Consider the following 22628-nt stretch of genomic DNA (forward strand, 5'->3'; position numbering starts at 1 on the left):
ATTCATCTAGAATAAAAGTAATATTCAAGTTATTAATCCATCTATGATAAAGTGAGTCTCAATTTAGATCAAATTTTATTCATACTTGTATGTGCATGATGTGATTAGAATGATGAAGGTACTAACCACATTGTTTTGTCAGGATTTGTGGGCTGCATGTCAACCTTCAGTGTAGATGGAGAGGTCCAGCCGCTCAACTCAACAGGATCACTGCTGGAGGCTGTGGCACGTGGAGTGTCTCTAGTGACAGACTGTACAGCTGCAGATCTTGGCCCTGCTGCCTCCACTGATCCTCTTTCCATTGGCATTACTCTTGTCATTGTCTTCTTTGTCCTACTGCTGGTCGCCATTCTGGTGTCATTCATTGTGTACCGTGTACGCCGCCAACGCCGAGAGAAGAGTGGAGTGCACGTCAAGCAGAATGGATCAGCACTCTTAGCCAACACCTCCTCAGACTCTGGCAGATCCCCACAGGACTCAGGCTATGTGGAAAGTGCTGAGATGACTGATGATGTCCTGCGCACCCACCTCTCCCAGGAGCTGGCCACCAAGAAATACAAGGAGAGAGACCATGACCGACCGCAGAGGCCAGACATCATTGAGCGGGAGGTGATGAACAAATCTCCAGGTGTACCACTACGTGTGGATGAATCTCAACTGCAGGACCGTGATGCCATGGCTGGACTGGGCCACATGCCAGACTCTGAGGCACCAGAACACTATGACTTAGAAAATGCTTCATCCATTGCACCCTCTGACATAGATATTGTGTACCATTACAAAGGATATAGGGATGGCAATGTCCGAAAGTATAAAACTAACCCACATGTGCCTGGCTACCACAAGCACAACCACCGCCACTCCCCACACAACTTTCCCAACACTCCACACCGCGAGAGTCCCCGCAACCTAATGAGGCAAAGTCCCAACCCTGTGGCACCACGAGAATCTCCATCTGTCCTCAAAATGCAGGCTACCACACCCCTTGCCCGCCTGTCTCCTTCTTCAGAATTGTCTCAGCAGACGCCACGCATCCTCACTTTACAGGATATTAGTGGAAAGCCCCTCCAGACAGCACTGTTAGCTTCCTCACAGGGTCCAGGGGTGAAGGATGTGATGTCCACAAGTGAGAGATCTCTCAACTCACCTGTGTCACATCTGTCCCAGTCATCTGGGTCAATGCATGCATCATCTCAATCTACTAAGAAGAAAAAGCATGACAGCAGTGTTAGCTTGGGCCTCACCCCAGAGGAGATAGAACGGCTCAACACACGGCCTCGCAATTCCTCCCTTGTCTCCACGCTGGATGCTGTGTCCTCCTCCAGCGAAGACAACCAGAGGAAAGACAAACTTGCGGAGCTCATTGAAACAAATACTGAACTCCTGGAGCCTCCAGATTCTTCCACTGATGAGTCTGGCAATGACTCCTTTACATGCTCAGAGTTTGAATATGAAAATAACTATGAGAAAGTGACCCGTGACTTTGGCCCGGGAAACATGATTTTCAGCAAGCTGGCGGAGGTGGACAATGAGAACGAACACGACAATGAATCAGCCAAAAACTATGATGGTTTTGATTCTTTTCGCGGCTCGCTCAGCACCCTGGTGGCGTCCGACGACGACCTGAGCAACATGAGCTCCTACAAACCCCCAAACGGCTCCACATTCGGATGGGATTACCTGCTCAACTGGGGTCCCAACTTCGAGAGCCTGGTGGGTGTGTTCAAGGACATTGCCGAGCTCCCAGACAACACCACCAATGGACGAGTGAGCACCCGGGGCACTCCCAAACCCAACGAGGAGTATGTATAGCGGTGGCTGCAGCTGAGCGAGGCTTGTGTCACCAGCCGCCAAAGCTTATAGGTTATAAGGAGGAACAAAAGAAACCTAGGTTTCCTGGAAACAGAATCCCCTGCCATCATCCCCGGTACCCACTGGGGAGGACTCTGGCTCCATGAGGGAGACAGATATAGGAATGAAGAGAGTTCAGATGGGAAGCCTTGCCCATGCCAAGGTCTTCAGGCTTCTGCAGTGGAATCCAGGACCATCCACCTTACCACTCTTCCCATGACAGGCATTATCACCACCACACTTATGACGGTGTAAAGTCACTACGCTTCTAGTTCAAACCATGGCGCCTCTCTGCTCTTGGCCAGCTGAGGACGTTCAAATTGTTTGCTGATGAAACAACTGATATGCATTGCCCAGGATTATGTACAGAAAAGTGACTGAACATTAGTGGGCTGTGTCCTAACGTGAGGTCTTGTGAAAGTGGGATAATGACTTCATCACTAGAACTTTATTTGAACTGAGGAAAAAGTGACAAACCTTTGTGATGAAGTCAGTGACACTGTGGGAGAGTCTGTGATGCAAGATCTGTTTGTTAGCTTGTATCAGAGCCTATACCACCCTATGTTTCATTGTCAGTGAATATCAAACATTGTTATATATATATTTTGTATGTATGCATTTATATTAAGGTATACATGGATATATACAAATATATAAATAGTATATGTGTGTGGTAAGAAGTGTGTTGACCTTTTATTGACAAGATACTCGAGTTCATGTTGCCAAAACTGTTATGATTGTTAATATTAGATTCTGGTTTGCTGTTGCCAAATACAGTCTGTCTTTGTCTCCCTTGTGGAACAGAGCAAGTCAGTCTTTGTCATGTGAATTCTCAGAGGCCAAATTTGTTTACATACTCTTATGTAAGTTTTACTGTATTTTCATTTACTTGTAACATTGCCATGCCTTTTGACTACTGAACTTAAACCTGAGCCAGGGCAGCCATGCTACATGTGATCAACTCTTGTACCTGCAAGAAGAATTTTGGTTCTTTCACATCTTACCTTTCATTTTTTCTTTCAATAGTATTTAAACATCATTATGAAAACTCACCTCAGTGTCCTCCACTTGACTCTCCAGTCTACACCTGTCCTTCATTCACCTTTATCTTCCGTCACATTCATACTTGACCCTCACCCTGAGCCTCCCACCCCACACCTGCCCTGTGCTCAGGCAGCCGCAACAAGAAGGTTCACGCCCTCACTTGTAGGACCAGAAAATATTCATCTCAAACAGGTGTCATGGTGCTTAGTAATGAGATCATTAGTGTATGAATCACCCAGATCTCTCTCATGGATACTGATAGTCTTGTAATTATTGTGTAGAGAGTGATCCAGCTATCCAAATTTGCTGAAAGAATGTTTCACTGAAGAGAGTGCTAAACCTCAACAGCAGTGGACCGAACAGTGTACTATATTAGATTAACAGTATGGCTCTTGTACATTCCCCGCCCCGTGTACATAATCGACTTCTTGTACAGTATATCTCGTACGTCAAGCCACGCAAGGTGTGCCAAATTGTTTGTTGTTGTTATTTTTTTCCTGTATGAATGGCGGCGAGAGGTGTTGCGATGTCATGCAACATGTGATGTATAGTGATATTGTAATAAACCTTTGTAATGTGAGTGTTGGTTTGAAAAAGTGACAAAGATCAATCTTAGGACTCCTTCCCATTCTGAACATCATTCTGAACATAATGCAAGTCCTCTTATAAATACTTCTGTAGTGGAAATAAAACTCATGATTGTTTAGGTACTGATGTGCAAATTTAGTTACTTTATGGCAATTTAAAAATCAAAGAGAAACACATCTAAAGAATATTAATATAGGTAATGCATTTATTGTAAGTTCTTTTTCTTTATCACACTACATGCATGAACTCTTCAACACAATCCACAACATGATTGAGAAAGAGGAAATGTAAACAGGAAGTTTACACCACCACTACTTCTGGTCAGTTTGCTTTCCTGGATTAAAAATCTCTATTTAAAGGTGGGTTTTGTATTTTCAGTTTCAGTGATGTGGAATTTAAAACAACTGTGAAAAATAATCATGCAGCAAAAATGAATTACCGGAGTGAGAGTGTATGGTAAGAATAATGGAAATGTGTATGAAGCAGACCAGGTATCTCAAACCAAGCTGAAGGAAAGAAATCAGTACTCTCTAAGTAAGGTACGCACAGAAAGTACTACATTACGCTTGCCTTTGGCTTTTCATTTTTATCTTTTTTGCAAACTTAATTTTTGAAACAGCCGTGAGAGGCAGTAGCAGGTGTGACGTGGTGAAAGACCTTGACCTTTCCGGCGAACTGCAGTCTCAACCATATACCCATGGCCATTCCTCAATAGTATCAACTCTCTCTCTCTCTCTCTCTCTCTCTCTCAAATTATTCCCTATGCATTCCTTCCATTTATTCTTGAGTTTCCTCCGTTCTCTTCCATCCTTCGACCATTCTCTCCAGCGAATGTGTCCAAGAAACCACGCAGGCCCGATCCAGCCCACCAGGTGAACGACCCAGATGAACCATGAACAACAAATATGAAACTAAAATTGTATAATTTATGAAGAATCAAATAAAAAAGAAAGAGTAAGAAGGAAAATTTGGGCAATGAGAAAGAAATCAATGAACGCTATGAAAGTTAAATTATGTACTCTCGATCAGTAATTGGAATATAAACTAAAATTCACTTTGAATAGTTTGGATAAGTAATAATGCGTACTACTAAACTGTACTGTACCTTCATGCTTCCCATGACGTCACACACATTGACGACCACATTTCCTGACCAACATCTGCGGCTCAGTACCAGCCAGTCAGAAGGGGAGCTTGATGATGTGTGTGCGTGTGTGTGTGTGCAAGACTCGGATGAACAATGACACATGGAAAATTTGCATATAGTTATGCGCTGCTTATGTATGAGACGCGATTGCATTTTTAATTAATCAATTAACTAATAAATTTGTTAATTATTGCATTGACTTATATTAGTATATGTGCAATCACTATTCTACCTAGGTAGAGGCTAATTCCAGCAGCTTACACATGGCTGCATTGTCAGTTCACTAATGCTCTATTACCGAATTAAAGGTGGTATTGTTTAGCCATGCATAAGCTAGTATACTCTGTCAAATGGTTCAGAGCCGCTATGTTAGAGAAAAAAAATCATACTCGAAGAGCACAGCATCAAAACAATACAAGGGAATATCTGCGATTAGCACTGCAGGGAAACAGGTCATCAAGTGCCTGTGTGCATTAAAGCTGTAGATACTAGAGTGTAGACACTAAACAGTATCACACAGACGTTAATCCTGGCAACCACAAGGAGCCAAGGTATACTAACCATGAAGGAGGGATATGTATCTTGAATGCACTAGTGCTGCTCATGCCTCATGGTGCAGTATCACATGCCACTGCTGATGTGACCATTGATAACATCACACCGTTCTCTTATTGAATTTCAGGGAAAACTAATTTGTAAAGAATAAAGGCACTAAACATTGCTTGACTGAAACGCAGAAAAATTCCCCAATGAAGGTCCTCCTGCAGGTTTATCATTGGGTCTCCAAGACAAGTTCCTTTTTCGCGGCATCTTTTCAAACTGACGTCCTTAAACTTCTGCTCCAATCCCGCAGCCCAGTGCAGTCACGTGACGCGCCAGCAGCTGAAAGTGTTTACCTCTGACCCGAGTTGTGAGCTCCCGTAGCGCCCTCCAAGTGGCCTCCTGCGGGGGTCATCAGTGTCCTCCTTGGGGCCCCGAGACGCCCTTGAGTAGCTATGTCGGGTGCTGGGGCCGGGGAGCGGGAGGCCAGGAGCAGCCGCCGCCCCAGCCCCCTCAGAGCCACGGTGCCAGTCCAGGTGTGGACCACTGGGGTGTGCAGGGCCTCAGGTGCCCCTCCTCACGCTCCCTCTGTGTTCATGTTACTCCCTGTGCTTTTAATGTGATCCTCCCCCCTCTTGGGGTCTTCATGGGTCTTTCATAGGACCCACCTGTGTCACACTGATTACCTGGGTCCACAGGTGCCCTCTGGAGCCTTATTACTCACCTGTCACCTTGTTTGGGGTCACCACCACCTTTTGGGCTCTCAGAATTTTGAGCACCATTCCTTAGGTGTGGTAAGAATGGAGATCTGTACTGAAAGTCCCACTAAGATATTGTGTCTGTACTTGGTTAATGCAGTGTGGGTAGTGAGTGGTGTTTCACCTTTGTTTGTTGCCATTGCCTTCAGTATATCAGTACTCGTGCTGAATGCATCAGTGGTGCATACGCTGTCCACCCCACAAGCTACCTGTGCCAGCGGTGAACTTTCTACACTGAAATCAACAAAGGGGTTTGCTAAAATAGATTTTCTGGTGGGCTATGAAGGAATGAAATTCCTCTTTGGTTGATTAGGTTAGTTTAATGATTCTGCCAAGAGATTTAGAGAGGCATAGTGCTCCTTTTGTACATTATATTTAAAAGTTTGTACGGGTGCTCACGTCATCCACTTTCAGTAGCAATTAGACGCCTAATGACAGTCCTTCACACACATGTAGCTGATGCATTAGCCTGGTCTACAAATACATGTTAATTTTAAATGTTTCTAGGATGTGCAATGCACAAAATTATTTTTATTCTACTATGTATGTGTACCTGTGCTGTGTTTCAAAATTTAAATGATTTCATGCATATTTTAAAGATCACTCCAGTATCATCTTTGTTTTTCTCTCTTTCACTGATGGCATCCTGAACATCAAATACACTAAGTGCTCCGTTATGATAGTTATTAGGATGTCTCCTTGTGTTTTTCTCAAATCTTCGTTTTGTGATCTTTCACCTGAGGCAGAACCTGCTTTTCCTTTTTATATAAGAGGGAAAAGCTGGCCAAAGACAAAAGAAAGAGTAAAAAGAAAGGCTCACGTGGAATGCTAGTCCCTGTGCAGGTCCGAGAGAGTTAGCTAAAGGAAAAGGATAAATGTCTTGAAACCTCCCTCTTGAATGAGGTCAAGTCATAGGAAGATGAAAGTATAGAAGCAGGTAGAGAGTTCCAGAATTTATCAGAGAAAGGTATGATTGATTGAGAGTACTGGTTAACTCATGTATTAGAGAGGTGGACAGAATAGGGATGAGAGGAAGAAGAAAGTCTTATTTTACGCAGCAAGGCTGAAGTTAGCAAAATCAGAAAAGCAGTTGGCTTGAAAATAGCAGAAGATTGTAAGAGATGCAATATTGCAGGGGTGAGAAAGAGGAGTCTGAAGACAGTCTGTCAGAGGAGAGGTATTGATGAGATGAAAAGTTTTAGATTCCTTCCTATCTAATAAAACTGTGTGACTGGAAAATCCTCATACATGTAAAGAGTACTCCATACATGGGCAGATAAGACCCTTGTACAGAGTTACAAAGTTGGGGGGATGAGAAAAACTGGTGGTGACACCTCAGAATGCTTAACTTCATAGAATGAAAAGCTTTCAATCCTGTGTTCATAAGTTGGAGAAGATGCAAGAATACAAGAACGTCAAGAAGGGCCAAAAGCAAGGTGACATGCAGGGAAGGATTTTTGCAGGACTCCTTCAGTGAACTCATTCATATCAAAGCCAGCGACATCCTGGCACAGATAACTATCAAAGAGGTTCTGTTTTTGTATTAAATGCAATAAGAGGACATCACTTCCTGCAGCATGTCTGGCCCTCATCTTGTGACAACAGGGAAGAAGAGTCAGAATCAACCTTGGGAAGAACAAGAGAAGGCAAGAAGGATGAAGGCAGAGATTAAAGCAGCTTCATCTTTAGTGGCAGCAGACCAGCTGTCTTCCATGTCCTCTTCCAACCTTGAATCCCAGGACAACAAAGACTGTTCATATTCTCAGTTACAACGTCCGCAGCTTCTCTCAAGGAACCAAAGATCATCTTTGCCTCTCCTGCTGTCATATTGCTACTTGATTGAGTCAGACATCTGGACTGTGAAGCCATGTTTGTAGTGGAAGCCATGGTAAGGACAGTTGGCCGTGATCTCTCAATTCCAGAAGGATAGTCCTAGGCAGTAGGCATGGCTTCAAGCAGACACTTGAGATTGAGAAGACCTCATTCTGAAAGGTCTGCTTCACCTCCACTGGAATTGGTATGGAGGGACGATGGACCACGTGGGTGTGTTTGTTACTGGGCAGTTTTGAGAACTTAATGGCTATGCCAAAGACAGAAAGGGGAATGGAGATGACATGCATGGTGGCTCTTGATGGTTGGGCACTCCATCCTCATATTCAAGCTCTAATCTTTGATATAGCTGCCTCCAACATGAATATCCAGTGTGGAGCCTGTACGCTGATAGAAAGACTTTGGAAGGAACTCGTATGGATAACTTATCATCATGCTTTAGTGATTGTCTTATCTAGTGTCTTCAAGAGGCTCAAGGTGAGATGTTCCATGAACACATATTTTTCTACATCCAGCAGTTTGTGAAGGAACAGCAAGTGCGAACAGAGTACTCAGCTCTTCAGTGAGCCAAGTCTCAGCCTCTCAGGTGCGATGCATGACGTGCAGTGGATGAGGAAGGGATTGTGTGACTTGAAGATCTTTCTTTTCCTGAGACAAATTTCATCTCATCATCAAGGAATTGCATGGCATCAGATCATTCTTGCTTTTCATCACCTTGATCTATGTCTAGTTCTAGAGAAAGGATGTGTATGGATACAGGCCCTCAGAGAACACAGATCCTGCCATCACAGTCTTTACATGCCATCTCTGGTGTCTGATGGAGCACCTGATTTGAATGGCATTCTTTAATGAGGATGTAGACATGGCAACAAAGCAAAGAGTGAAAGAAGCTAAGGTGCTCCTGTCACCTATTAGCAGTCTCAGAGATAGGAGTTGGGGTGGAGGAATTTGCATTTAAAAAAACATTGAAAATGTTTAGCATCATTGCTGCACAGGGGAAGAAGACCCCTCAAAGGAAGACCATGGAATGTGGGGATGAAGAAGTCTGCAGGGTCTTCGAAGGTCATGAATGAAGCAGCAGAAATAACTTTCCCTCATCCAGACCTCAATGTGTTTCTGACCAAGTGCAAAAAAGAAGAAACTACTTTCTCCATCACATGGTGGATCACTGTTGCCACCTCCCTGCTTCAGCCAAGAAGGGACTGGTGATAGAGGATAGAGGATGGCTGTTGAATTGTAGAGGGACAAGTTGAAGTCTCATTTTGCCATTCATGTAGGCATGAGGAAGCATTATTATTAATTCAGTTATGTTGTTTTCTTAAAAAATATGAGCTGTGCTATGCAAAAGGTTGGTCTACTCATTCATGGTTTCCTAGGTGTCTTCAGTGTTAGCAGCCTCAGCATGACTGTACCACAGCAAAAATGCTTCATCAATTGTATATAATTATCTATCTGTTATTTAGCACTGAACGGTAAGATGCATTTATTTTAACTAGAAATTCCAGTCTCATAATTTAAAGTCATACTTGTGAGTGAGTGTTAGAAAGACAGGAGCAGAAACATCACAGCTTATTGGTATTGGCACTGTGGCTTGAACCTGCTATTTTTTTTTATGAATCAGTTACCATTTTTAATAGCTTGATTTTTTTGATAGGCAACATCCTCTTACTGATTAAGGCTGTGATTTTATTGATTCTACCTACAGTATATATACATGCTCACTTTTTGTTAGTATTCACTGTGTTGAACAAGTCATTCAAAGCACTTGCAACATAGGACACTGTAAAGTAGCATTATTTTCTTTACCAATGATATTCTTCATCCTTCATGGTCACACCATCTTTGTGTGTTTGTTTTCCCATTTTAACCATGCAAAATTTATACGTCTTGCATCTCACATACGTACTTTTATTGCTCTCATCATCTCATCTTGTTCCACATGCCCTTCTCAGATACGTAACTCATTTGTCAAGCTTACATTTTTTATTGAGTGCTGTTTCAGGTCCAAGTTTTTAATCTATATGAAAATGCTGACAGAATAAGAATATTCTTCCTTTAACCTCTCTTTACATCCAGTGGAAACATTCCTTCCATTGATAACCCTTTCAAGCTATCTTAGAATATATGAATATTGATCGTGATTGAAGGAGGTCAATGACAATAAAACATTAGTCAAACAAAATATTTTAGTCACATGGCACACTTGCTTCATGACGGGGAGCTTATTAGTGAAGGATGACAAGAGGTCAGGACGGTGCCCAGAAGCATAACTCTTCAGAATGTTGAGGTTATTGATGCATTGCAACTTACTTACTCGTGTTGTTTTTTATAGACATGGTCTCAGTATGTTTAATGTTGCACATGCAGGATGGTTATGATTTGTTCTTTTTGTCTTCCCATGCAACTAGTCAGAGATGTCGAAGTCACTTGCTTTGAGCAAAAGGTGGATGGTGACCTACCAAAATCACAAGTTTGTAGTGGAAGGAATGTCGTACTTCAGTTTTCCTTACCCAACCAAAAAATTTGTGAGGTGTGAGCCACATTATTATGTTGGTTCTGTGCATTCTTGTAATCTTTTTATTTGGAGGAAATATTGTAATATTTTTGTGTGATTATGAAACAATTAGCATTGAATGGTAGCTCTTTACAACATCCATTCTGCTTGCAGGCTATGCACCGCACCAGCCCTTTGCGCTTTAGGAACAGGATTTCTCCAGATACAGAAATCACACCTGGCCTTGACCTGAGCACTGCCACCCCAACCAAAGGTATGTCAGTGTGCGTACTTGTGTTTTGCATGACCGTGACAAACGTGCCTTGTCATGTGAGTTAAAACCTCCAAGAAAGTGAAATCTCTTCATATAAACTATGGTTGCATAATCATTATCTTGTGTCCACCCTAAATGTTCAATTTAATACAACTGGTCCCATAAAGCATACACACACACACATATACATTCACACTCACAACATACACACAGGATAGTACGTTTCTCTTGCCTTCAGATCCTGTTAGCTTTTTTTTTTTTTTTATGTCTATCCAGCCAAGGATTTGAACTTTGAGTACATTTTTTTCTTTTATTATTATTTTCTTTTTTAGCTGAGTGTGGCCACTACACTTGACCACTGGGGAAAATTTGCTAATATATTTTATGTATTTAACATTAGCTTCCTGATATTAGTGACCATTAGATCCAAACTTTTTATTATTGCTCAAGATTTGAAATGATGCATTTTACCAACATTTTTAAGGAAGCAGACCAGTTTGTCATCTAAGCAAAATGCCAAGTTTCTGCTGTGCTTTAGTCTTCAAGCATATCAATAAATCATGGGTTATCTTGATTTTAAGAACAAAAATAATTGGATATTATGTGACAAATTGTCATGATGCTTCCCTCATTTAGATGCATTATAGAAACACCTGTATGTATTTGAAGGCAGGATAAAATTTTAGCCATGAGAGGCTCCACTACAGGCTATTGAACTCTTGACATGGAGATGTAAAGTTCACTGCCTTAGATGTCAACAGAACAATAGTGATCAGGTCCCAAGGTGATTTTTAGGGCTGTATTTACTGCATAGCTTCTCTCCATCATGCTCATGAATTTCTCCTATTTCAGTTACCCCCTTGCCAAGAACATGTTCTCTTCCATTTTCCTTTGTCAGCTGAGGCCATTCTCTCACACAGGGAAGCTCAGACTACAAAATTCATCTGAGGGTAGAGCTAGAGCAACTGATTTGGTTGAATAAGTGCAGTACTTTAGATATCAGGACCAAAACTGTTGTCCATTCCTAAGAAGACCTTGGTTCCTTGAATCACTGCATTCAGATTAATTTTCTCCCAAATTTTCCTGCCAGATTTTTTTCTCATTCATGAAACCTTCATTGAGAACTACCTCTTACTACTTTTCTGTTTATTTTATTACCTTATGCATGATAATGATTTTTCAGTAGGTAAATGAGTTTAACAGAAGAATATATATATATATATATATATATATATATATATATATATATATATATATATATATATATATATATATATATATATATATACACACACACACACACACACACACACACACACACACACAGACACAGACCTCTTGACTATTGAATATTATTGGCTATTTTGAGGATATGCTGTGTATCCCCTAGTAGTTGTGAATTGCTAGAGTGAGTGGGATGAGGATCCTTGATTTGAGGAGAGGAACAGTGGAAAGCCATTCAAAAAACTCATTCAGGACTTGCTGCTTCCATCTCACTACTGGCTTTAGACACAGAGATGCTTCACTCACTTCCCATGTGTATACAAATATAATGTTCCATTTTATGATGCAGAATCCTTGTTGAATTACTACAAGAATCATATAAACACCATGAAAATCGACAGTAACTGCAATTTAAGGCTGTTTAAGATAATTGAAATAGGATACCAAAGCGTTTGAGAGAGAGAGAGAGAGAGAGAGAGAGAGAGAGAGAGAGAGCATTCCCTGGACTTCCATTCATGTGTCACTCACCATTTCACACATTCAAGAATCCCCGTCATACGTCACCCATACATTCTTCACCAGCCTCCCCACGAGTGTACAAAACAAAATGCGCCACGAGTATCAATTTATGATGACCGGGAATGGGCTGAGCAGCATCAGAGTCCGCCGGGAGAGGCTTCATATTTAATGAGTGACCGTCGCGCAGCCCACACACCTTTGGCCTGCAGGAGGAGCCATACCAATAGATCGCACGAGGCTGAACTGAATAAGGGATTGTTAAGACTTGGAAGTATAACACGTGTTCATATGTTATGTGTAGGTCTTTTTTTTTTTTAATCAAAGTGGGTCTTATTTAATTTATTTATTTTTTTTGGCCAGTTGTCCCCTCTTAATAAAAAAACAAAGAAAACGGCAGCAAGGAAATGAAATACGAAAGTAAGAATATACTTTAATAAGAATGAAAGGAGGAAGAAAATTAGAAGGAAAACGAGTAAGTGCCTTCTAGGTAATGAGGAACGCAAAATATCGGGTAACATAGAAAGAAGTACGACAGTTACACAGCTGCAAGGTAAGACATTATAGTGTAAAGCGTTACAGCGTCTTTACTGGACTATTTTTAACGAGGTGTATTGCAAGATATTGAGGCTCAGAGGTATGTTTTCAAGAAGCTAGTGGTAGTTCATGTGTTTTGTATCATAAACTGGATTATACCATTGAGAACCCAGCCAATCATATTAGTGTCCTTTGAAAACAGTCTTAGAGAGCCCAAAGCGTACAAGAATGAACCGAAAACACATGAAAAGAAAATGCGAAGACTCATTGACTTACATAAAGCACCTGACAAGAAATCGTATAAGAGAGAGAGAAAAGAAAGACCCAACTGATGATGCATAACAAAAACATGTAATGGGTGTTTTGTTATGTTTTGTTGTCGAGTGTCACTGTTGACCTACACAAAGCAGCTCCTAGTTAGAGATAATGATATAAGAGAAAGAGAAGGAAAGGAAGAGATCAGGTGGCGATGCATAACAAAAAATAAGAGGGCAGTGCGTGTTTTGTGACAATGTTCTGATGTGTTGTGTTGTGTAGTGTGTGTCGTCGCTGCTGTGTTGTTTTGATTTTTGAGACTCCTCGTGGATGTTCTGCCGCCGGGAACAAGATGATATGATATTCTGTAGTGGTGCTACAGTGACTCTTATCGTTACTGATTTCCATTACCATCACCTACAACAGCAAGAGGAATGGTTGTAGGAGTTATAGCAGTAGGAACAAAGTACAGTCATTCCTTCTTTCCGTCATCTTTTCAGTAGTGTTCTCGTCCGTAGTAGTAGTAGTAGTAGTAGTAGTAGTAGTCGTCGTCATCATCTCGTCTCCCATCCTCTTCTTCAGCAATGTTGTCATGTGTTGTAATACTTAGGTGGAGGAATGACACTTAACTCCCGGCTTACTGATACGATTACATCAAGAAGCTACTTGTCATGGTGCTAATACTCTGTTTTTTGTTGTTCCAGGTAAGATGATGCCATGGACGATATAGAGACCAGGAGGAGGAGGAGGAGGAAAGTTCTAAGGTGAGAGAGAGAGAGAGAGAGAGAGAGAGAGAGAGAGAGAGAGAGAGAGAGAGCGTTAATACTTAAGATGTGTAGAACGATGTTACGAGTGAGGAGAAATGTATTTCTGAGAGAGAGAGAGAGAGAGAGAGAGAGAGAGAGAGAGAGAGAGAGAGAGAGAGAGAGAGAGAGCACCTCAAATCCCATGGTATATTCAATAAACAAAAAACAAAAAAAACATTGATCACACACACACACACACACACACACACACACACACACACACACACACACACACACACACACACACACACACACACACATTTCTACTACTACTACTACTACTACTACTACTACTACTAACTCAAGCCATACGCCTTTACTCCATACTACACAACCCGAGACACGTGACAGCGTTTGGTTGACAGCGGCGGTATACACACAGTACACTTCGTTGAATAATTACCGACCGTCGCAGCTAACAATACGCACGACTGCAGATCGGAAGCAGTTGACTTTTCTCTCATTTTCCTCCTCCTACTCCTTGTTCTTCGTCCCCCTCCACCTCCTCCTCCTCCTACTCGTGTAACGCGTGAAGATGTGTGGCAGTGTCCGATATTTGAGACGAGCCTCACTGTTTCTGATTTAAGAGATTAAATCGGAAGAAAATAATGCGTTTTTAAACGAGAGAGAGAGAGAGAGAGAGAGAGAGAGAGAGAGAGAGAGAGAGAGAGAGAGACGTGCGTGCGTAGTAGCTTCATGTGTAACAGTGAGATGAAAGCGTAGTACGTGAAGCGTCCCAAATGAATGAGACAATGGAATAATGGAAATCTGTGGCATGGATGAGTCAATGGAAGGAAGGAAGGCCAGGGTAATGGTAATGGTGGTGGTGGTGGTGGGGGTGAGGTTTGTGGTGATGAGTAGGACGTGGTGTACTACTGGTGTGTGTGTGTGTGTGTGTGTGTGTGTAGAGAGAGAGAGAGAGAGAGAGAGAGAGAGAGAGAGAGAGAGAGAGACGTAGCAGTGTAGTAAAAGAGGAAGAAGTGGAGTATTGGTGGAGAAGGAAAGGTCGAGGAGGAATAGGAGGAGGAGGAGGGGAGGAGTGAAGTACCATGGAGGAGAAGGGAAGGATGGAGTTGCGTGATAGTGAAGGAGGAGGAGGAAGTGTGGAGTATGGTGGTGGTGGAGGGACGAGAGAAGGGGCGGGACTAGGAAGTGGTGTAGTGTGGATCATTAGAGTGGAGGTGGAGGGAGTAACGTAGTGGAGGCCATGGAGGAAATGCCTTGGAATGGAGCATGGTGAAGGGGAGAGAGATAGTGTGGAGCTAGGTAGTGGAAGTGGAGGGAGGTAACATGAACAGCGAGGTGGAGAGAGGGGTAATGTAGAATTGAGTGGAAGTGGAGAGAAAGGGAGGTGCAGTTTGGAGGAGGTGGAGAAAAAGAGAGAGGTGTAGTGTGGAGGAGATGGAGAGAAAGGAAAGTGTAGTGTGGAGGAAGTGGAGAATGAAAGGGAGGTGTAGTGTGGAGGAGGTGGAGAGAAAGAGAGAGGTGTAGTGTGGAGGAGGTGGAGAAAAAAAGGGAGGTGTAGTGTGGAGGAGGTGGAGAGAAAGAGGGAGGTGTAGTGTGGAGGAGGTAGAGAGAATGGAAAGTGGAGTGTGGAGAAGCGTGGTGGAAGAGATGGAGATGGAGTGTGGAGCAACGTGGGGGAGGAGGTGGAGAGAAAGATGGAGTGTGGAGCAGTTTGGGGGGAGGAGGTGGAGAGAAAGAGGGAGGTGGAGTGTGGAGTAGCGTGATGGAGGAGGTGGAGAGAAAGATAAAGGAGTGTGGAGCAGCGTTGTGGAGGAGGTGGAGAGAAAGATGGAGGAGTGGAGCAGCGTGGTGGAGGAGGGGGAGAGAAAGATGGAGTGTGGAGCAGTGTGGTGAAGGAGGTGGAGTGGGAGAGTCAGTGTGGAGCAGCGTGGCGAAGACAGGTGAGTGCGGTTCTTCCGAAGGCCTGGGCCACGCCTCCTTACTCCTCTTCCTCCGCCGGGTGAGAGAGAGAGAGAGAGAGAGAGAGAGAGAGAGAGAGAGATGTAGGGAGGGGGAGTGAGCGTTGGGGGGGACGTAGTAAGTTTGGAGTACAACATTCATACTCTGCAGGCTACACTATTGATCGTGTGGGAGGCAGCGGGTAAGGGCGAGGCTCCGTGGCCACCACCACACACCTGGCGACCATGGCGGAGTGCGCGTGGTGGCGGTGGCGGTGGTGATGGTGGCGTGGCGAGAGGCTTACACCCACCACCGCCTGCAACACCACTGCACACTACCGTACCCTTCCCTTCACCTAGGCTTGTGTAGCACTCCTGGCTGTTTCGATAAGGCGAGGCTGGTCCATGATGGGCCGCTGCCTGTGTCTGGGTGAGTGCATGACCAGGGAGAGCGAGGCGAGGCGTGGCGTGGTGTGGCTCGGCCGGGTAACGTCTGAAGCCTGCTTGGTGGTGGTGGTGGTAGCGGCGGCGGCGGCGGTGGTGGTGGCCCCAGCTGTGTCAATGAGAGACTGGACTACGGAGGGAGCATGCGCCTTCCACACACCTCTACGCTACACCATGCACACACACACACACACACACACTCTCTCTCTCTCTCTCTCTCTCTCTCTCTCTCTCTCTCTCTCTGGAAAGGGGGTGAGGACGAGGGAGGAGATGACATTGGGGATGTGTAAGGGGAAGTGTGGGAATTAGGAGCTGTTTGTAGTGAGGGAGGGAGTGTATGCGCGTGTGTGTGTGTGTGTGTGTGAGTGTGTGTGTTACGGGTGTAGTGAGGGGGGGCTGAAGGGGATGGAGGAGAGGGGGCGGACCTCTAGCGGCGGTGCAGGAGGGTCGTGTTGGTGCTGTGTGTAGTAGTAACCCGGCGGGAGTGGCAGTGGCGGCTGCTCTCCACCACCACTCCTCGTCGCCCCCACCACCTCCTCCACCACCACCACCACTACCACCACCACCACTACCATTACTTTCGCTACACACGCGTCCATACCACATCCAGATCCGCTACTAGTGTACTCATCATAACCATCACTACCACTATCATCATCATCATCACAAGATCCCTCCTTCCCTTCCTCCTTCGCCTCTTCTTCCTCCGCCGCCTCATCCTTCACCTCCTCCACCATCACCACCATTACCACCGCCACCTTCTCCATCCTTAGAAGCTCAGCGCTGCGGCAGGAGGAAGCCCCGCCATCCTTCTGACAGGTAAGAGAGAGAGAGAGAGAGTGTGTGTGTGTGTGTGTGTGTGTGTGTGTGTGTGTGTGTGTAGTGCGCCTCTGGCTAGGACTTACTCTACGTCTTCCTCCTACTTCTCCTCCTCCCGGTGTTCTTCTTCTTCTTCTTCTTCTTGTTCTTCTTCTTCTTCTTCTTCTTCTTCTTCCTCGTCACCTCCTCCTCCTCCTCCTCCTCCTCCTCTTCCTTGGGTTGCCTGAAGCTGAGTCGTCCTTGACCTTTGTTGCATACCGCCCTAGGGATAATTTGGCCAGCAAGTCTCGCACACACACACACACACACACACACACACACACACACACACACACTCTCTAACAAAGGAAAGGTTTTTACACTCTGGCTCCACAATGGACGTGCCCCGTGTGTGTGTGTGTGTGTGTGTTATAGTGGAACGAGGTGTGAGTTGGTGGCGGATTCTCTCCTCCTCGCAAGTTATATTGAGCTAGTTTTGCTTGTCTGTTTGCCCGTCCGTCCGTCCGTCCGTCTGTGTGTGTGTGTGTGTGTGTGTTCTCCATCCACCCGTTCCTTCATTCGTGTGTCTGCTTGCCTGTCTGCCTGGCTGCCTGGCCTGGCCTGGTTGCCTGCCTGCCTGCCTGCCTGCCTGCTTGCTTGCTTGCTTGCCAGCCACCATACTCTCTCTCTCTCTCTCTCTCTCTCTCTCTCTCTCTCTCTCACGCGCAGTTTACTAGTAGCAGTACCTGAATAGATAAATGGTTCCCCCCGTTACAGACTTATATAGTATCTGTTCTGATGTATTCATGTACTCTCTCTCTCTCTCTCTCTCTCTCTCTCTCTCTCTCTCTCTCTCTCTCTCTCTCTCTCTCTCTCTCTCTCTCTCTCTCTCTCTCTCTCTACACACACACACACACACACACACACACCGTGTAGTGTAGTGGTTAGCACGCTCGACTCACAATCGAGAGGGCCGGGTTCGAATCCCGGTAAGCGGCGAGGCAAATGGGCAAGTCTCTTAATGTGTAGCCCCTGTTCAGTAGCAGCAGTAAATAGGCAGGGGATGTAACTCGAAGGGTTGTGGCCTTGCTTTCCCGGTGTTTGGAGTGTGTTATGTAGTCTCAGTCCTACCCGAAGATCGGTCTATGAGCTCTGAGCTCGCTCCGTAATGGGGAAGACTGGCTGGGTGACCAGCAGACGACCGAGGTGAATCACACACACACACACACACACACACACACACACACACACACACACACACACACACACACACACACACACACACACATCTCAAGCCACCTCACACTCACTCCAACATTCACTCACGGCACTAAACCCCCCTCCCAATCACCCCCCGTCTCTCTCTCTCTCTCTCTCTCTCTCTCTCTCTCTCTCTCTCTCTCTCTCTCTCTCTCTCTCTCTCTCTCTCTCTCTCTCTCTCTCTCCGTCCACCATTACTGTTCTCCACACACTTCACGGTAACAAAGACAGGGTGCCCTCGAGAAAGCTCCCTGCCCTGGTAATAACAGAGGTGGACTGCAGACTTTGAACAGAAATTAAACGGTGGGATTGTGTGTGTGTGTGTGTGTGTGTGTGTGTGTGTGTGTGTGTGTGTGTGTGTGTGTTTGTGTGCGTTGGGGTGATGGAGGGAGGGACAGTGTGGGAGGGATTCAGTAGTAATAGTAGTAGTAGTAGTAGTAGTAGTAGTAAAGGTTGGGATAGGATAAAGAAGCACAGAAGTGGGTGGGGCGGAACAGAATAGGGATAAGAGAGAGAGAGAGAGAGAGAGAGAGAGAGAGAGAGAGAGAGAGAGAGAGGATGGAATAGGCTCTCCCCGGGCACGCCTCTTCCCTCCGCCACGCCCCCCACACACACACACACACACACACACACACACACACACACACACACACACACACACACACACACACCGCCGCCCCGCCTCCCTGCTTCTTACACACACACACACACACACACACACACACACACACACACACACACACACACACACCTCCGCCGCCCCGCCTCCCTGCTTCTTCCACACACACACACACACACACACACACACACACACACATCTCTTCCTTCTCTTCAGTTCTTCGTTAGTAGATTCTCTAGATCCTTACGCCCTTTGCTGTGCCGCATCCTTCAGTACCGCGTCTTGCCTACATATCTTGGCGCATACCATTCCTCCTACGGCGTCCTCCTCCTCCTCCTCCTCCTCCTCCTTTTCCTCTCGCCATGTCATTGCCTCCTCCTCGTCGTTCCTTCCCCACCTCTCTCTCTCTCTCTCTCTCTCTCTCTCTCTCTCTCTCTCTCTCTCTCTCTCTCTCTCTCTCTCTCTCCACCTGTAACTCATGGTTTTCAGTCGTCTCTCTCTCTCTCTCTCTCTCTCTCTCTCTCTCTCTCTCTCTCTCTCTCTCTCTCTCTTACCTTGCCAAGTGAAAGAGAAGTGAAGAAAACTTAAATAAACGCGAGAACACTATAAAAATTCCAGAAAATAACCTGTGTGTGTGTGTGTGTGTGTGTGTGTGTGTGTGTGTGTGTGTGTTGGACAGGGTAGTGTGGCGTTGTTGGTGGAAGGGTGGGCGAAACAGAGGCGTGTAGCAGGAAGGTGGTTGTGGCGCTGAGTTGTAATCAATGTCAGTTGTAGAACGCCTCCCTCCCTCTCCCTCCCTCATTCCCTCCTTCCTCCCTTGTATTCCTCCTTACCTACCTAGTACCTTCCCTCCCTCCCTCCCTCGGTACCTCCATTTCCTTGCTGTTAAGTTTCACTACTACTACTACTACTACTACTACTACTACTACTACTACTACTACTACTACTACTACTACTACTGAGCTACTGCTGATGCTGATGCTGATGCTGTTGCTAATGATGTCCCTGGTAATTACTTAACGTTCTAACTACTTACGGTAAATGTTACTCTATATTACGTCACTGCTGCCGGTTCTACTACTACAACTTTTACTACTACTACTACTACTACTACTACTACTACTACTACTACTACTACTACTACTTTTACTACTACTACTTTTATAGTACTGCTACTGCGGCCACCACTTCCACTCACTTCCACATCCACATCCACATCCACATCCACCACCACCACCACCACCACCACCACCACCACCACCACCACTACTACTACCACTACTACTTTTAGCATATACTGCCACTGCTGCCACCACTTCACTTCTTGCTCCACATCCACATCCACATCCACATCCACATCCACACCACTACTACTACTATTACTGCTTTTTTAGTACTGCTACTGCTGCTACTACTTCTACATCTACATCTACTACTACTACTACTACTACTACTACTACTACTACTACTACTACTACTACTACTACTACTACTGCTGCTGCTGCTGCTGCTGCTGCTGCTATACCACCACGTTTTACCAGCATTGTAGTAGTAGTAGTAGTAGTAAGCGTGTGGCAGTGGAGTATGTGAGGTGAAAATGTTCCGTTCACTTTAGGTGGAGGAGGAGGAGGAGAGGAAGAGGAGAAGAGAAGAGGTGAAGGAGGTCTGAGTGGAGGAAAGGGGACAAGAGGTTGGGAGGGGATGTGGAGTGGGAGAGAACGGGAGGCAGTGGAGAGGTGTTGGGGGAGGGAGAAGATGCAAGTAAGAGAAAGAGAGAAGAGAGGTTGTGGGGGAGGGAGACGGAAGGGTATCGGAGAGAGAGAGAGAGAGAGAGAGAGAGAGAGAGAGAGAGAGAGAGAGAGAAAAGAGTACCTAGAAGTGTGTTTGGTGGGGGGTGGTGAGAGGTGGGGGAGGGTGTGGTGATGGTGGTAAAGGTGAAGGAGTGTGATGATGATAGCTTCCTATTTGTATGTATGTATGTATATATGTGTGTGTTTTGTTCCTTTCATTTCTTATTCATTGACCACTTATTTATTTTTCTGTGTTTTTTGTGAGACCAATTTGTTTTCTCCTTTCTGTCTGTTATATTTTCTCTCCACTTGTCCTTCCACTGTCATCCCTCCAAGTGTTCCACCTCCTCTTACTTACCACTAAATCATTCAGGCTTTGATAGATATAATACACAAGGCTCCTCGGATCCCCTAATGTTAAAAGTTTAGTATTAAATCCCAGAAAACATGTATTGTGTGGCTGTAGTAGTGGTGGTGGTGAAGGTGGTTGAATAATGCAGTAGTAATAGTAGGCGTAGTAGGAGGAGTTGTAGTAAGAGTGATGGTGTGGTAGTGATGTTTGGATACACTCAAGAGTTCAGTGTTGTGGTGAATGGCGGTGGAATGGTGGTAGTGATGAGTGATCCCAGTAATTGCGGTGGTGTGCGATGAATGAGTCAGTTGTGTGGTGGCGTGGAGGGTGGAGGGTGATTTGGCAGGGTAAGTGCTACACGTGGTCATTACATTTTTGTTAATGGCTGGGATAATATTGTGGTGGTGGTGGTGGTGGTAATGAATGACGGGCCGCTGGCATGAATGACTTAAATGATGATTATTGCGTGAATTGATGGAGAATTTAGTGGATGAATGTGCCTACTACTACTACTACTACTACTACTACTACTACTACTACTACTACTACTACTACTACTACTACTACTACTACTACCTCCTCCTCCTCCTCCTCCTCCTCCTCCTCCTCCTCCTCCTCCTCCTCCTCCTCCTCCTCCTCCTCCTCCTCCTCCTCCTCCTACTACTACTACTACTACTACTACTACTACAACATTCCACTCCTACACCATTACTACCCACACCCTCCCGTCTTTCTCTCACCACCCACCACTACCACCACCCTTCCCTCCTCCTGCTCCTCCTCCTCCTGCCGGCGTCACATCAATACCCTGAGGGAGAGGGGGAGGAAGGGGGGTTGGAAGGAGGGGCACTACACTCGTACCCACTCAGCTCTCCTGTCACCCGGTCTCCCGTCTTCTGCGTGTGGCCTATTTGGACCAACGCCAGCAGGTCCTTCCTTCCTTCCCTCCATCCCCCATTCCCCTTCGCCCCTTCCCCAACGCCGTGGCTAGCGAAGGAGCGAAGGAACTGGAGGAGGAGGAGAGGTGTCTGGAAGGTGGTGACGGTGATGCTTGTACAGTTAAGAGTCAAAGGAACGTCACTAAGAGAGAGAGAGAGAGAGAGAGAGAGTGTTTGATAAGTGACGAAGGAAAGGAATGAATAGAAAAGAGGAACATAAAGGAAAAGGAAAGAAGGAAAGAAAAAAAAGGGAGAGGGAAGGAAAATGACGTGTGTAGGGATCGTAAGGAGAGAGAGAGAGAGAGAGAGAGAGAGAGAGAGAGAGAGAGAGAGGTGAGGGTGAGGGGAGAGGTGAAGGTCGCTCCTACCTGTGACTGGGGTAATTAGGGAGAGGGGAGAGGGAGAAGGAGAAGGGAGATGGAAGGTATAACAGGGATAACATGTCACCTCAGGACGCTACAGGTAGAGAGAGAGAGAGAGAGAGAGAGAGAGAGAGAGAGACTAAATGATGATCAGAGGTTTCTCTATCATTATCATTATTGTAGCTTAGAAAAATAACATCATCCTAATCTCTCTCTCTCTCTCTCTCTCTCTCTCTCTCTCTCTCTCTCTCTCTCTCTCTCTCTCAAGACCATCCATGATAAAAATAAATCACCAGG

General features: G+C 45.2%; 2 protein-coding genes across 5 annotated transcripts in view; both read left to right on the forward strand.

Moving 5' to 3' along the window:
* LOC123505731 (cadherin-related tumor suppressor-like) overlaps positions 1–3475 on the forward strand; it is a 194332-nt gene extending 190857 nt beyond the window's left edge. Inside the window, exon 14 of the mRNA XM_045257381.1 lies at positions 143–3475. Coding sequence (XP_045113316.1) covers positions 143–1812 — 1670 coding nt within the window. The 3' untranslated portion in view covers positions 1813–3475. The remainder of the gene's footprint in view (positions 1–142) is intronic.
* Positions 3476–5493: 2018 nt separating this feature from the next.
* Positions 5494–22628, forward strand: part of LOC123505732 (glucocorticoid-induced transcript 1 protein-like) — a 45810-nt gene continuing 28675 nt past the window's right edge. For 2 of the 4 annotated variants that reach the window (XR_006675245.1, XM_045257382.1), the window contains exons 1-2: positions 5494–5706; positions 10427–10526. Coding sequence is in view for 2 of the 4 variants with exons in the window: in XM_045257382.1 (XP_045113317.1) it covers positions 5626–5706; positions 10427–10526 (181 nt within the window). In the remaining 2 variants the exon portion in view is untranslated. Of the gene's footprint in view, positions 5707–10426; positions 10527–16674; positions 17032–22628 lie in introns of those variants that run through there. The other 2 variants (XM_045257383.1, XM_045257384.1) reach the window with 2 other exon arrangements.

Source organism: Portunus trituberculatus, chromosome 18, assembly GCF_017591435.1.
Source record: "Portunus trituberculatus isolate SZX2019 chromosome 18, ASM1759143v1, whole genome shotgun sequence".
NCBI lineage: Eukaryota > Metazoa > Arthropoda > Malacostraca > Decapoda > Portunidae > Portunus > Portunus trituberculatus.